This window comes from Leptonychotes weddellii, chromosome 8, assembly GCF_054177405.1.
Source record: "Leptonychotes weddellii isolate Sample4059 chromosome 8, ASM5417740v2, whole genome shotgun sequence".
Taxonomy (NCBI): domain Eukaryota; kingdom Metazoa; phylum Chordata; class Mammalia; order Carnivora; family Phocidae; genus Leptonychotes; species Leptonychotes weddellii.
This window is the reverse complement of record NC_138376.1, coordinates 83,219,086-83,236,356: the sequence shown is the minus strand read 5'-3', so window position 1 is coordinate 83,236,356 and position 17,271 is coordinate 83,219,086. Positions and strand designations below refer to the sequence as shown.

Below are 17,271 nucleotides of genomic sequence, written 5' to 3'. Positions count from 1 at the left end.
GAGATGCCTGTGGGATTTGTCCTACCAGTATGCCCCTAAAGATAACCCAGGACCCCACCTATATTAGTTTACTCAGGCTGCCATAACAAAGTACCACAGATGTGGTGGCTCAAACAACAGAAATTTATTTTCTCACAGTTCTAAGGCTGGAAATCCAAGATCTAGGTGCCAGCAGGGACAGTTTTCTGGTGAGACCTCTCTTCCTGGCTTGCAGATGATCCACCTTTTCACTATGTCCCCTCGTGACCCTTCCTCTGTGCTTATGCACTTCTGGTGCCTCTTCCTCTTCATATAAGGACACCAGTCTTATTGGATAGGGCTCCACTCTTATGATCTCAACCTTAATTACCTCCTTAAAGGCCCAATCTCCAAATACAGTCACTTTGGGGATTAGGGCTTCAACTTATGAATTGGGGGGAACACATTTCCATCCATAACACCACCTTAGGAATGGACCTGTTTGTGAGGATAAATTGGCCCATGAATATATGCAAATAACTTTACACTCCTTGGCAAAAACATACACTAAATACATTATAAATGAAGTAGGAGAACTATAATTGTCATGAACTGAAAGCTAGTGAAGATTTCATCAATTGCATATGGGTATAAAATAGTTCTTTTTACATAGTCTTTAATAATAATATTTGGCTATAATTAGTTTTCTTATATATTGTTAAGAAAGATTTTCTTATTTTACAAATTTGTTCAAATGTATTTGGAGGAAATGCTGAATAACTTAAACCTATGAATTTAATTGTGTATATATTGCAGCTAAGTGAAGGAGAGACAATCAAACCAATTGAAACTTCAGAGAATCCAGTCCATGCTGTAATCCATCGTCAGTATATCTATTTTTTATCTAGTAAGGAAACTAAAGAAAAATTTATGAAGAACCCAATCAAATATATCCGCCAACCCAAACCCAAGCCTACTGTGCCCATTAGGATTATACTTCTGGGACCTCCAAAATCTGGGAAAACTACAGGTAAGGGTGTGTGTTTGCCCTTGTTGTTCTTTTTTTTTATTTTATTATATTCATTTCAGGTGTATAATGTAGTGATTCAACTATTCCATGTATTACTCAGTGCTCATCAAGATAAGTATACTCTTAGGCCCTTTCACCTATTTCACCCGTCCCCCACCCACCTTTCCTCTGGAAACCATCTGTTCTCTATAGTTAAGAGTCTGTTTTTTGGTTTGTCTCTTTTTTTCTTTTGTTTATTTTGTTTCTTTTTTTTTTTTAAGATTTTATTTATTTATTTGACAGAGAGAGAGATAATAAGAGAGGGATCACAAGCAGGGGCAGTGGGAGAGGGAGAAGCAGGCTTCCAGCTGAGCAGGGAGCCCAACGTGGAGCTTGAACCCAGGACCCTGGAATGATGACCTGAGCCGAAGGCAGACGCTTAACAACAGAGCCCCTGTTTGTTTTGTTTCTTAAATTCCACATATGAGTGAAATCATATAGTATTTGTCTTTTTCTGACTGGCTTATTTTGCTTAGCATTATACCCTGTAGATCCATCCATGTTGTTGCAAATGACAAGATGTTGTCCCTTTTTATGACTGAGTAATATTCCATTATACACACACACACACACACACATAACATACATACATATATGTATATATACCACCTCTTCATCTATCAATCACTTCTCAGCCTTTTGGCTAAGATCAAGCATATCCATTCATCTATCAATAAATACTTAGGCAGCTTCCAAAACCTGCCTATTGTAAATAATGCTGCAATAAACATAGGGGTGCATGTATCCCTTTGAATTAGAGTTTTTGTATTTTGGGGATAAAGACCCAGGAGTGCAATTCCTGGATCATGGGTAGTTCTATTTTTAATTTTTTAAGGAACCTCCATACCGTCTTCCACAGTGGCTGCACCAGTTTGCATTCCCACCAACAGTGTACAAGTGTTCCTTTATCTCCACATCCTTGCCAATACTGGTTGTTTCTTGTGTTTATTTTAACCATTCTGACTGGTGTGAGGTGATACCTCATTGTGATTTTGACTTGCATTTCCCTGATGATGAGTGATGTTAAGCATCTTTTCGGGTGTTTGCTAGCCATTTGTATGTCTTCTTTGGAGAAATGTCTGTTCATGTTTCCTGCCCATTTCTTAATTGGATTATTTGTTTTTTGAGTGTTGAATTGTATAAGTTCTTTATATAATTTGTATTCTAATCCTTTATTGGATATGTCATTTGTAAGTATCTTCTCCCATTCAGTAGGTTGTCTTTTAGTTTTGTTGGTTGCTTTCTTTGCTATGCAGAAGCTTTTTATTTTGATACAGTCCCAATAGTTTATTTTTCCTTTTATTTCCTTTGCCTCCAGAGGCATATCTAGAAAAATGTTCCTAGGGCCAATGTCAGAGAAATTACTGCCTATGCTCTCTTCCAAGATTTTTATGGTTTTAGAAAGGTCTCACATTTAGATCCTTAATCCATTTTGAGTTTATTTTTGTGTATGGTGTAAGAAAGGAAATTCTTTTGCATGTAGCTGTCCAGTTTTCCCAACGTCATTTGTTGAAGAGATTGTCTTTTTCCCATTGCATATTATTTCCTGCTTTGTCAAAGATTAATTGACTATATAATGTGAGTTTATTTCTGGGTTTCCTGTTCTCTTTCATTGATGTTTGTTGTTTTTGTGGTAGTACCACACTGCTTTGATTACCACAGCTTTGTAATATAACTTGGAGTCTGGAATTGTGATGCCTCCAGTTTTGTTTTTCTTTTTCAAGATTACTTTGGCTGTTGGGGATCTTTTGTGGTTCCATACAAATTTTAGGATTGCTTGTTCTAGTTCTGTGAAAAATGCTGTTGGTATTTTGATAGAGATTGCATTAAATCTGTTTTGGCTACTAGGGACATTTTAACAATATTTGTTCTTCCAATCCATGAGCATGAAATATCTTTCCATTTGTTTGTGTCATCTTTAATTTCTTTCATAAATGTTTTACAGTTTTCAGAGTACAGGTCTTTCACCTCTTTGATTAAGTTTATTTTCTAGGTATGTTATTATTTTTGGTGTAATTGTAAATGGGATTGTTTTCTTAATTTCTCTTTCTGCTCCTTCATTATTAGTGTATAGAAATAAACAGATTTCTATACATCGATTTTTTTATCCTGCGATCTTACTGAATTCATTTATCAGTTCTAATAGTTCTTTAGTGGAGTCTTTATGGTTTTCTGTATATAATAAGTATCATGTAATCTGCAAATAGTGATGTTTTACTTCTTCCTTACCAATTTGGATGCCTTTTATTCCTTTCTGTTGTCTGACTGCTATGGCTAGGACTTCCAGTACTATGTTGAATAAAAGTGGTGAATAAAAGTGGGAGCACCTGGGTCGCTCAGTCAGTTAAGGGTCTGCCTTCTGCTCAGGTCATGATCCTGGGGTCCTGGGATTGAGCCCCAAGTTGTGCACCCTGCTCAGCTGGAAGTCTGCTTCTCTCTCTCCCTCTGACCTTCTCCCTTGCTCATGCTCTTGCTTGCTCTCTCTCAAATGAATAAATAAAAAATCTTTTTTAAAAAAGTGGTGAGGGATGCCTGGGTGGCTCAGTCGTTAAGTGTCTGCCTTCAGCTCAGGTCATGATCCCAGGGTCCTGGGATCAAGCCCCGCATCGGACTCCCTGCTCTGCGGGAAGCCTGCTTCTCCCTCTCCCACTCCCCCCGCTTGTGTTCCCTCTCTCGCTGTGTCTCTCTCTGTCAAATAAATAAATAAAATCTTTAAAAAAAAAAAGATTTTTAAAAATTGAAATATAATCTACTGTGTTAATAGTTTAAAGAGTGAAAATCCATTATCTTAATCATTGTTGAAAAAGGCACTTGGTAAACTATATCCCCATAATGTTTGAATTTTGTATAACTTTGGACTGTTTTTTTTTTTTTTTAAGGCCAATAGTCCAACAAAAGGTTGGTTATAGTATTTCAAGATGACATGATAACAACATGAGCAATGGTTGGTCACAATGAGAATAAAATGTAAAGGACAGATACAGGAGATACTTCAAAGGAAAATAAAGGACTTAATGACTGACTGAATAGAGAATGAAGGGGAGAGATGAGGTCAAAGATAAATTTGTCACCAGGAATAATAAAGGGGAGTTTTGTGTTCCAGCTCTTCAGATGAAAAGTTTGTTTTGCCCATTTAAACCTCTTAACATGATGAAAGAATCTTTAATAGTCATATTCTAAACGTTCACAAACATAGGGGTTCCTGGGTGGCTCATTTGGTAAAGCATCCGACTCTTGATTTCGGCTCAGGTCATGAGCTCAGGGTCATGAGATTGAGCCCTACAGTTGGCTCTGTGCTGGGTGTGGAACCTGTTTGAGATTCTCTCCCTCCTTCTCCTTTTGCTCTCTCCCCCACCCCTGCCACTTGCGCGTGGGCTCACTCTGTCTCTCTAAAAACAGATTTTTTTAAATGTTCACAAACATAATATTTCCTCAAAAAAACAAATCATTGACCTTTAAAATAAGATCTCTCAACCAGAGCAAAAGGTGAAATGTAGATAAAGCAATCTGATTTCTCATTTACTTTTTTGTGTGCCTCTTAATCCCCTTAATCTATTTCACTCAACCCCCTACCTTCCCCCTCTGGCAACCACCAGTTTGTTCTCTGTATTTATGAGTCTACTTCTGTTCGTTTGTTCATTTGTTTTTTTAGATTGCACATATAAGTGAAATCATAATAGTATTTGTCTTTCTCTGTCTGACTTATTTCACTTAGCATAATACCCTCTTGGTCCAACCATGTTGTCGAAAATAGCAAGATCTTATTCTTCTTTATGGCTGAGTAGTATTCCATATTTTGTGTGTGTGTGTGTGTGTGTGTGTGTGCACCTGTACATGCACGTGCATTACATCTTCTTTTTCTGTTCATCTATCAATGGACACTTATTTGATTCCATATCTTGGCTATTGTAAATAATGCTGCAGTAAACATAGGGGTGCATATAGCTTTTCAAATTAATGTTTTTGTTTTCTTTGGGTAAATACCCAGCAGAATTACTGGATCATATAGTATTTCTATTTTTAACTTCTTGAGGGACCTCCATACTGTTTTCCACAGTGGCTGCACCAATTTACATTCCTGCTAACAGAGTACTAGGGTTCCCTTTTCTCCACATCCTCACCAACATTTGTTTCTTGTCTTGTGATACTAGCCATTCTGACTGGTATGAAGTGATATCTCATTGCAGTTTTGATTTGCATTTCCCTGATGATTAGAGATGTTGAGCATATTTTCATGTGTCTGTTGGCCATCTGTATCTCTTCTTTGGAAAAATGTCTATTCAGGTCTTCTGCCCATTTTTTAAAAGAATTATTTGGGGGTTTTTTAGTATTTACTATTAGTTGAGTTGTAGTATTATTAGTTGAGTTCTTTACATATTTTAGAAATTAGCCCCTTAATGGATATATCCAATTCAGTAGGTTGCCTTTTTGTTTTGTTAATGGTTTCCTTCACTTTGCAAAAGCTTTTTAGTTTGATGTAGTCCAAAAAGTTTCCTTTTCCTTTTGTTTCTTGCCCAAGAAAACATGTCCAGAAAAATATTTCTATGGCCAAAGTCCAAGAGATAGCTGCCTATATTTTCTTTTAAGAGTTTTATGGTTTCAGGTCTTGCATTTAGGTCTCTAATCCATTTTGAGTTTAGTTTTGTGTATGGTGTAAATGATACAGTTTTATTCTTTTGCATGTAGTTGTCCAGGTTTCACAACACCGTTTATTGAAGAGACTGTGTTATCCCCATTGTGTATTCTTGCCTCCTTTGTCATAAATTAATTGACCATATACATGCAGATTTATTTCTGGGCTCTCGATTCTGTTCTGTTGATCTATGTGTCTGTTTTTGTGTTAATACCATATTGTTTTGATTTCTCATTTCTTTGTTGAGATAGAAGTGAATTTTCAATAAGATATCAAATTATAAAAGCTTTGTTATTATTAGAACTTTAAAAAAAAATGGGTCCTATTCCAGCATTTGTGGCAAAGCTGAGATTAAGGACTCTGGCTCTCACAGGGGCTTCCCTTTGGGGTGGCCCTAACTGTGGTCAGTTAATCTGCATTCCATATAAGATAGGATGGGCTCTCTCAGTGTTCTCTACATTCTTCTGTCTCCAGACATAATAAGGCAGGGTATATAGACCACTACAGAGCATGCCTACATTTAACAGTTACTGGAAGCCATTGCCTATGGTCTCATTTAGGAGAAGCAGAGGTCAAGGTGAGTCCTCTTTCAACCAATAGCAACATCTATGTAACCTTGGACAAATTATTCCATGTTAGTGGGCATCAGTCCTCTCATCTAAAAAATTAGAATTTCAGTATCCAGGGATACCTGGGTGGCTCAGTCAGTTAAGCGTCTGCCTTTGGCTCAGGTCATGATCCCAGGGTCCTGGGATCGAGTCCCACATCGGGCTCCCTGCTCGGAAAGAAGCCTGCTTCTCCCTCTGCCTGCTACTCCCCCTGCTTGTGCTCTCTCTCTCTCTCTCAAATAAATAAATAATCTTAAAAAAAAAAAAAAAGGAATTTCAGTATCCATTCTACCCATCTGATGGAATGGTTGAAAATACCAAATAAAGTCACAGAAGAAAAATTGCCTCATGAGCTGTAAATTACTATTAAGATATCAGGTATGAGGCGCCTGGGTGGCTCAGTCAGTTAAACGTCCAACTCTTGATTTTGGCTCAGGTCATGAGATTGAGCCCCACTTTGGGCTCTGTGCTCAGTGAGGAGTCTGCTGGAGAGATTCTCTCTTTCCCTTTCCCTCCCCTCTGCCCCTCCCCTTGCTTGTGCATATTCTCTCTCTCTCATTCAAATAAATAAATAAATAAAACATTTTTTAAAGATTAAAAAAATAAAATGTCAGGTAGACCATTATAATTTTTTTAAATTATTTCATATAGGGGGCACCTGGGTGGCTCAGGCAGTTAAGCATCTACCTTGGGCTCAGGTCATGGTCCCAGGGTCCTGGGATCGAGCCCCGCACTGGGCTCCCTGCTCAGCGGGGAGCCTGCTTCTCCCTCTGCCTGCTCTGCCTGCCGCTCCCCCTGCTTGTGCTCTCTCTCTCTCTCTGACAAATAAATAAAAATCTATTTTAAGAATCTTTCAAAAAATTATTTCATATAGGATTAGCTGAGATCTAACTGTTTAGGGGTATGCTATTCTGACTGCAGCATGGAGTCCATAAATGGATAGACAAGGAAACAGTCCAGTCCAGTGACACAGGAGCATTAGATTATTATTTTGGACATAATGCCAAATATTAATAGTACACATAGGATGCCATGTAAAGTTCTCAAAATTTTTGTTATCTCATGCAGAAGGAAGAAAACACTTAAATATTAGTTTGGTTATGAGAAGAACCCACAGAGTTGGCTCATTAACCAGATCCATCAGCCACATACTTGAAGTATTAATAATTATTGACCTTTGACAGTAGTAATTCAATAAAATGTAACAATTTTAACTTTCAAAATTTCTTTGGGGAATGTGAAGATTAGCTCACTGTGGATGTCAATTAGCCAGAAATTAGAAATAGGTTAACTAATGAATTTGTGAAATGGAATAAGTTTAAAGTTTTAATGTTTTTCAGTTGCCCAAAAAATTTCAAGTGAATATGGCTTAAAGCGTTTGTCAGTAGGAGAAGCTTTGCGTTACGTATTAAACAGCCAACCAGACACAGAGCTGGCACTCATGTTAAATTGGCATCTTCATAAAGGAATGACAGCACCTGATGAACTGGCTATTCAAGCCTTAGAAATCTGTCTGATGGAAAGCACATGTAATACTGCAGGGTAAGTGGGTGTGGGGCTGGGGAGGGAGTTAAAGAATTCTTTTAAGAATTACCAACAAAATTTAAAACACTTACATTAAACAAGGTTTAAAGCTCTGGTAGAGGGTGTGATCTACTTCTCAAACCTTAGGCACATTCATGGTTATATATGTTAATTTTCTGTCAGGCTAAAACTTGGCTTGAACACTTATATGGCAGAATAGCAAGCGGCCACTTCACTCGCTGCAGCAACCCCTGGGTTGTCCAAAAGTCTCTGGGCTTACACTGCCAACAAAGGAGGCCAGTGTGACTTCCAACGTCTAGTAGACCTTCTCACTGCTCCATGGAATGATGAAGGAGTGGCCCTCCCCTGTTCCCTAGAAGGTATTGGTCTAATGGAGATAGTCTCTCACTGGCCCAGCTCCCTGCACATGTAGCAGTGCCCCTCCCTTAGTGCTACATTTGGACCTGAGGGCCCCATGCTTGAGCTTTCCCTTCAGTTCACAATCCTCTGCCCTACCATTACTCACCCAATGCAGCCACTGGTCATACCCAGTTGTAAAAGCCAGTGCAACCTAATGCCCTGCTCTTGAGCCCAGGTCACTGACCTAGAATCCCACTGATCTATTCAAGGTTGTATTACATTAAGAGGCTTTTAGCCCTCCCCTGCTACTGGTCCTTAAGTCTTTGGACAGTTCTCCTAATTTCAGTTATGAAGAGCAGATTCTGGGGTGTCAGATTTTTCCCCCAGAGGAGGCCCTGGGACTTACACAAATTGAGTTACCTCCTCCCTGGCATTCAGCTTTGCACACAAGGGGTCTCTGTGAAGACAACCTTGAGTCAAAAGGGGTTTATTTCACCTTAATACCAGGACAGTGACTGGCCAATCACCCTGAATTTTTCTAAACTTGAGGGCCACTCAAGCGACCCTTCACAAGCAAAGAAATTGAGCTACTCTTTATTTTGAAAACCCCGAAACACAACCGTGGCACTCCCATAACATTGTCTATTAGGTTTGCCTGGCTGCATTAATTTACAATCCTCTCTGCCATGGAACTTAGAACTAGTGCCTAGAGACTTGGCTGGAGAGCACTGAGTAAGGGGATCCTGTGACTTCCTCTAAACCAGCCCTTCCTGATGACCATCAGCCAGCAGGCCCTGCTTGCTCCCTCCTCAGAGGGAGTTTCCTGACTTCGGGGGCCACTCCTCTCAGAATGTGTGGATACCCTTTATTCCTCCTCTCAGTTTGATAGTTATACTCTCATTATCACAGACTGGGACTAACGTAAATTCTCTGTCATTTCTGCTCAGAAGCATGATGGGTCCTGATGGAATGATTCTCTCCCAGATATCACAGGGCTCCTCTCACCAACTCCCCATCTCTCCTCCCACCGCCACCCCCCAGCCTTCCCATAGAACTTTACTATAAAAGCAAGCTTAGAGCACAATTGTTTTCCCATATTTGTTTAATCCCTTACTAAGATACTATTCATTGTGCCAGGACCTATTCTAGTTGTTTTACATACCGGATCTCTAAGTCTTTAAGACAACTCTCAGGGTTAAGTGTCATTTCCCCTATTTTACTGAAAACTGAGACTCAGAGAGGTCAAGCTAGGTCTCAAATCTGTGTCTGTCTGCCTCTGAAGCCTGTATTCCTTCCACTGTTTCATGCTTAGAATAAAAGCACCGGTTGAATAACACAATGTTCAAGGTATAATGCGTGTTACCTCTTGAGTTCGGCCAAAGCCTAGCTCTATGATGCTAAGTGTATGAATTCAGAGCTGTGTCTGTCTGTATGCTGCCCTACATCTGGCTCTTGGGCTGACTGAGGTTAAAAATATAGAGAAAAAGAGGGCAAAGTGCAAAGAAGATAAGTCAAGTTACAAAAGAAAGAGCAAGAGGCTATTCCTAAAGAGATAGACTGGTTCTAGAAGACAGGAAGGAAGATAGGAGAGAAAAGAAATCTGGAATTATTTTCATGTTTCTCCTTGTTAGTGTTGTCATCGATGGCTACCCTGTAACTAAATATCAAGTGAGTCTCTTGGAAGCTAGGTCAATCATCCCCATGGTCATCTTTGAGTTGGATGTGCCTTCCAAGGAGATTTTCAAAAGATTGTTCCTGGAAAAAAAAAAGGAACAAAGGTAATGTATGTGATGAAAGCTACGACAAAGGAATGAACTTTAATCATCCAGGAAAAAAAGTATATTTTTAACAACTTTTTCCATTCATTCTGTTTCTCTATTAGTTTGCCTTATCCACTGCACAATAGCACACAGATAACAGCTGTCAAAAACTCAAAATACCATAAAAATATTGATGAGATTAGGAAATATTATCAAGAACAGCATCAGAACTGGTATGTGATTGATGGATTTCACAGCAAATGGTGGGTGTGGAATAAAGTCATTAAGAAAGTTCAAATGGTGAATAAATATATGCAGATATACCTGGAAAGGATAAAAGCAGGTAAGAAAACATTAAATTGTTAAAATAGAATAAAATGTTAATTGAAAGTCTACATATGCCTGATTCATGTTACCATAATTCATTCAATCTGAACATTTGTTCCCACAATCTTAATCAGTCTTTTAAGTATATGGTACTATCCAATTATTGTGGGCATGTATATTGTTCTCATAAATGACTGCCACTACTCAAGCTTTCATTTATTGAATTCCTATGTGAACCTAGCACATAAAAATAATGCATAGCCTCTCACTAGAAGAATTTATAGTGTTTGGAATGCCATGTAAGAAGCTAAATTTCAAGAATGCTAGTTATATGAGAGTAGTGGTCTATGGGATGACACTTGGCAAAATTTTGTTTATGAATCTAGAATTAAAGTTATTTTTGGTATTTATATTCATTATGGTATTACATAAGTGCTGAATCTATAAAAAATTAAACTTGAGCATAAAATGTCTTTTAATATATATATTTGGAATCCATGAAAGAAAATGTTTGATTATATATTCCTATAAGTTTCTTGACTTTTATCTAAAAATACATAAAGTAGAAGGAAAGTGATCTATATCTGATATCTCTAAGAAGAGTGATGACTCTAAAGAATTGAGCTATAGGGGTCTCACAGACATCTGATTAGTGACTTTGTTTAACTATGGGACTACAGAGAAAATATAATGAGGTATGAGAACAATGTGACTAATAGAATCTTACACAAGGCAGTGAGGACTCTGCATCATTAAATCTTGATTAGCTTCATTATTTGGGCATAACCAGTATCTCTGGTTCCTGTTTGTCTGCAGACTGGGAATTTGTTTTCACCTGAGGATTACAAGGCATGATGAGTACAAGGGAAGAAAGAATTGGGCTTTTAGAAACCTACTTGCAATAAGTTTTGGAAAGCATCGCACTTGTAAAAGACTCCACGGCAGACTTTGAAAGCAAAACTTGTGTCTCTTTCATCTTTCTGTTACCCTATTTCACCCTCCCTACACCTTAGATTCAGTTCCCTGGAAACAGACTCAAGTTTAAACAAGATTAAAACTTGTCTGCAGAAGCTTTATCGGAAAGTATTCTCAGGATTCGAGTTGCCAGGTTTAGCAACCAAAAATATAGGATGCCCAGTTAAATTTGAATTTCAGATAAATAACAAGTTTTTAGTGTAAGTATGTCCCAAACATTGCATGGGATATACTTATACTAAAAACTCTTCATTGTTCATCTGAAATTTAAACTCACTGGGCTTCCTGTATGTTAATCAGGAGATACAGCTGTGGGAAGTGAGGACAACAGAATTGGACAGAGGGAGAAACTGACCTGCCATGTGGTAGAAATGAAAGCCTCAGCAGATCTGATAGGGAAGCCCTGGAGCTAGGATGGACCTTCAGAATTTCCCAATTGAGGGGAGGAGCCAGGCTCTATATCCCTCCATTGGCCTGCCATTGACCACAGGTCACTCTGGGAGGGGGTTAACCTGTGACAGATGGGCAATTCCCAGCGCACCTGTGACCCATCAGCACTGATACTCCCAGCATCTGAGGGATGGCTGCATCAGCCCTGAAGAGGAATGTGGATGAGGTGCCACGGTATCCATTTCATTATTCCATATATACTTGCCTCTGCCTTGAATAGTTTAATCTTATTGAAATTGACCTTATTGATCTTCTGCTTCAATTCCACATAACAATCTAACCTGTACTTGATTGTTTAAATTTAGTTTTGACTTTTTTTTTTTTTCATTCCACATTTCCTTGTATGCTATCCAATGATCCTCTCCTATCAGGGGGCCAAAGTTTACTCTGACTGATGAGATGGAGCAAGGTCAGGGCTAGAAGATTAAAGAGATTCCTCCTCATTCTGCCACATTTCAGATTAAGATATATGGGCATTGCCAGATGTCATCAAGAATACAGAAGAAGAGATATTTGAGTATCTTTTAGGACTTGGAGTCATGTGATTCTAAATTACCCTGTCACTAAACCTGTCAGGATTTGTGAGGTTCAGCATATCTGAGCTAAAGAGCAGCTAGGATTGTAATACTGGGGTACCATATAGTATAATATTATAGCACTATATAATACTATATACTTCAATAATAAGACATATTATTATACCATAGTACTGTACATTATAACACTTTAGAATAATATTATGGCACTATAGTATTATAGTGTAATGTTCTTTGTAGGGAAGGAATATTAGGGCTTCTTAGCTTTTTCATCTGTGTCATAAACAACAGATGGAATAGCATATTAGTTTATGCTGCATAACATATTATTTCAAAACTTAGCAGCATAAATAACACACACACACACAAACACACAATTTCTATGGGTCAGGAATCCAGTCACAGTTTAACTGGACTCTCTGCTTTAGGAACTCTCACAATCCTAATCAAGGTATTGTCTAGGATTATTGTCTCATCTGAAGGCCCAACTGGGAAAGAATCTACTACCACACTCATTCATGTATTGTTGACAAGATTTCGTTCCTTGAGGGTTGTTGGATTGAGGGTCTCAGTTTCTTGCTAGCTGTTGGCCACAGACCGCTTCCAGTTCCTTCCCTTATAGTCCTTTCCAACATGGCACCTTTGTTTTATCAAGTGAACAAGCTGAGAAGGCAAGAAAGAGTGCCAAAAAGAAGTCACAGTCTTTCATAATTGTTTTAGTTTCCTAAGCCTGCTGTGAGAAAGTACCACAAACTGGGTGGCTTAAACAACAGAAATGTATTCTCTCACAGTTCTGGAGGTTAGAAGCTCAAAATCAAGGTGTTACCAAGGCCATATTCTCTCTGAAGGCTCTAGGGGAGAATCTGTTCCATGTCTTTCTCTTAGCTTCCAGTGTTGCCATCAATCCTCTCCATTCTTTGGCTTGTAGACCATTGCCCCAATCCTAAGGATCAATTTTATATGTTTACTTTGTCACATAACAAGCTATGATTTATGATTCATAAATTTTATAGTTAATTTAAGACCTTCCTAGGCATAATGATAATTTTTAAAAGGCAAAACTTCTCACTAATGAAAGGAACCATTAACAAAATATATTAAGGGTCAAAATTTACTCATTGTAACTAAGATGTATGAAAAAATTTTTTCGTTTTCTATAATATGTCTTATTTCTTTGCAATCCCCATTCCAGTGCAGTATTGGGGAGAAAACTCTCAAACCTGTTCACTGAAGGACTTTGGGCTCTTCCTTTTTAAAATAGACTCTCTGGGGTAAACCTAGTCACTTTTGGAAAAACATTTCTTCCCTTCTCTTGTGTGCCATCTGGGTACAGTAACATCATGTCAAAAACTATTCGCACTTTTTGAAATCTACCCCATAGAAAAATTAAAAATATGTAGCAAATTTATATGTCTGTGTCTAAGTGGCTATGCAGACATGCATATATATATATATATATATATATAAAGAGTGATGACACATATATATGGTTTATAACAGATATATAATTTATAATAGATAAGAATTAAAAACAACCAAAACATTCATCAACAGATAAATGGCTAAGTAAACTATATGCATATTTATACAATGGAATACTATGCATCAGTTAAAAAGAACTAGGTAAATCATATAAACAGACATGGAAAGATGTCAAAGACCATAAATAACTGATAAAAGCAAGTTGCAGAATAATGTTAACAGCATAGTGGCATTAGCATGCTATGTGCAAAAAATAAATGTGTACATGCAAGTGTATAGGATAAAGTCTGAAAAAGGTACAAATCAACGGTGATTACTCTTAGGAGGGATGTTGAATTGAGAGGATGAAGGTGTGAAGAGAAACTTTTACTTTTTACTCTGTTGTTTGGAATTTTACAATGTATATGCATTTGTATCATGTGTGTGTAATTGAAATCATTTTAATTTCTAAAATCACTGTTTTCTATGGAAAAAATATAATAATAATAGTTAATCTGTTACTAATAGGAAAAGCTGCCTGCATAGACAAGTTATGTATCACACCTCAAGAACTGATTTCTCGCCTGGGCGAATTTGGACAGTTCTGCCCTATCAGCCTGGCAGAATCACATGAACTAGTTGATTGCTCTATAACTGACTCATTGGAATTTGCAGCAGAGTTCAGAGGGCACTATTATAAAATGAGTTCTCAGGAAAATCTGAATGTAAGTTTGTTCCTAAATCCACGTATTTACTAGGGAAAGAAAATGCCTGTCTCAGAATTCATCAAATGGGAAGGCGTGGGTACAGCTGGGAACACCCAGGAACCTGGGGACCAGGAGCCCCATTATTGGAACCTATGACATTAGGACCAATGAGGCAACTTGGAGGCCAGTCTTGAAACTGCACCCCAAGATATATTTTGGCATACAGTGGAGGTTCAGGGTCAGTGATGGGCCCTCAGCTTAACAGGTAGGGAAACCCAGTGGCAATTCCTACCAATGGAGGGGATGCTGAGCATCAGGACTCAGCCCACAGCTGGGCATCCAGGGGGTTAAGCTCCCACAGTGCAGAAGGGAAGTCATAGTCATAGAAGTGAAGAAAGATCGGGCGCCTGGGTGGCTCAGTTGATTGAGCGACTGCCTTCAGCTCAGGTCATGATCCTGGAGTCCCGGGATCGAGTCCCACATCGGACTCCCTGCTCAGCAGGGAGTCTGCTTCTCCCTCTGACCCTCCCCCCTCTCATGTGCTCTCTCTCTCTCTCTCTCTCATTCTCTCTCTCAAATAAATAAATAAAATCTTAAAAAAAAAGAAATGAAGAAAGATCTCACCTATGTCTCTCCTGTGCTTTAAAATGTTTTCATCAATAGGGTTCCCTGTATATCTGTATACTGTATTTCTGTTTAATGCAGCAGAATGCAAATCTGTTCTAATATTATATCTATAATTTGTGAAGATAAAGGTTCATAGTTGAAAACTAATCAGATGCCTCTGAACATTTTACTTTCCTCTAAAGAGGTAGAATTTTCTTATCACTTTATTAAGGTGACATATATTTCTTCCTGCATATATAAATGGCAGTCACAGAATTTTAAAACTGGAAGTGACACTAGAGATCATGCATCTGGTCTGCCCCCTCCATTTTACAGAGTGTTAACTAAAGCTAGAGAGTTAACTCCCCTGCCAAATAGCACCCAACTAGTTCATCATACTGCAGTGCCGGAAGACAGGTCAGCAAGTGATGTGCACTCCCCTGTGTCTGGCATATAGCACGAGCTCAATAAATATGTTCTGTGTGAATTAGTGAGGGAGTGAGTGAACAGTGAGAGAGATCAGGAGAGAGACCTTGGATGTCATCACTTGGGGAAAGAGTTACTGCAGAGCAGAGAGTAGCTCTCAGCTGGGTTGCTGCTGAAAATGGAGAAAAGCAGGAGAGCCCCCGTGGGTTTTTGACTGGCAGAGCACTCCTGTTTTAAATGGTCTTATTGCTGTAATCATTTCCTGTAGAAATTTTTGGAGAACCCAGAATTGTATGTGCCTCCGTTAGCACCTCATCCACTACCACCTGCCGACATGATCCCCAAAAGGCTGACACTGTCAGAGCTGAAGAGCCGATTCCCCAAGTGCGCGGAGCTGCAGGGCTACTGTCCAGTGACCTATCAGGATGGAAACCACAGGCAGGTCCTCACCCTCGGGGGAGGTTAGGGTGATATCTCTACTCAGAATAGGCAGTTCCTATAACAATCTTAACATTTGGGTTAAAAGGTCACTATTATTTAACTGGAAAATGTTTTATCTCTTCCTTGAGTTGCATAGGTAGAAAAGGAAACATTTTTGACATTTTATTTATACAGTACTGCATATTAATTATACAATCTTTTTTTTCTTGTCTTTCAGATATGAGGCCCTTGTACCTGGTAACATTAAATTTGCTTTAGAATATCGTGATCGTATATATATTTGTGAGACTAGAGAAAAACTCGAGAAATTTTTGAGGTGAGACCATTCACTAAGTTACCAATATTGAATATCTTCTATGTTCATTGCAACATGCTGGTGTGTGTGTGTACATGCATAAATATATTTGTGTGTATAGACATACTTATGCATACATACATGCATATACACATATATACATACATGTATGATGATGACTAAGAACTTGTTCATGCTGTCCCAAAGCCTGAGGCTCTGAGGTACGTTAGACTTTACATACCTGTTAACAACAGAATGTGATGGCACTTAGGGTGGGGAAAAGCCAGGAGTTCTGGTAATGTGTAGCCCCAAAGTCTGGCTGAGTTGTCTGTTGGGGTAAGGCCTGAATGAGGAGTGGGAGTTGGGTAGATGAAGGGAAAGAGGGACAAGTTCCAAGCAGAGAGACCTACAAACAAACCTGGCCCAAGGGAATCACAGAACTGCAAGAAAGTCAGCATGGCTGGACATGATGAAGAGAAAAGGGAAGGATTGAGAGGTGAGGCTGGAGATGGTGAGCAGGGCCGGAGGGTGAAGTTCAGATAAAATCACCCTAAATTATTTGACCTTGACCCAAAAGGCAGTATGAATATATTAACTGGTTTTGCATATTATATTATTATATTCAAATTCGCTTCGGAGAGAGACCATCACTGGAGTGTTGACAATGGATTGGAGGCAGGAATACCAGTGCTAAGGCTGTTAGAATGATCTTGTCCAAAATAATACAGCATGTTTGAGGTCACCCATGAAGACTGGTGTGAGAAAAGCAGTGGGCTTAGGACCACACCCTGAGAAACACCAACACACAAATGTGGGGAAAAGAGCTTGCAAGGAGAATGATAAAGAAGAACCTACAGAGAAGTGAAGGAGAGCCAGGTCGAGGAGGCTCTGGGGAGGAGGGAAGAGAGAAAGTGTCCGGGAGCTGGGTGGGGGTGGGGGGTTGGCCAACAAGTTTAAATGCAGTTTAGAGGTCAAGCAAGAGAAGAGCTAAAAAGTGTGTCAGATTTCGGTTATAACGGGTCATCAGTGATCCTGGCAAGAATGGTTTCAGTAGAGTGGGGGGCGTGGAAGGTAACTACAGCATGCCACACTCTGGATGCGAGGTGAGGAAATGAAGACACCAGAGGTGACACAC

General features: G+C 39.0%; 1 protein-coding gene across 1 annotated transcript in view; it reads left to right on the top strand.

The window, feature by feature from the left end:
• Nucleotides 1–17,271, top strand: part of AK9 (adenylate kinase 9) — a 96,208-nt gene that overhangs the window by 75,299 nt on the left and 3,638 nt on the right. The window contains exons 23-29 of the mRNA XM_081829364.1: nt 775–988; nt 7,609–7,810; nt 9,784–9,930; nt 10,035–10,255; nt 14,190–14,386; nt 15,669–15,838; nt 16,059–16,157. Of these exons, the coding sequence (XP_081685490.1) occupies nt 775–988; nt 7,609–7,810; nt 9,784–9,930; nt 10,035–10,255; nt 14,190–14,386; nt 15,669–15,838; nt 16,059–16,157 (1,250 nt within the window). The remainder of the gene's footprint in view (nt 1–774; nt 989–7,608; nt 7,811–9,783; nt 9,931–10,034; nt 10,256–14,189; nt 14,387–15,668; nt 15,839–16,058; nt 16,158–17,271) is intronic.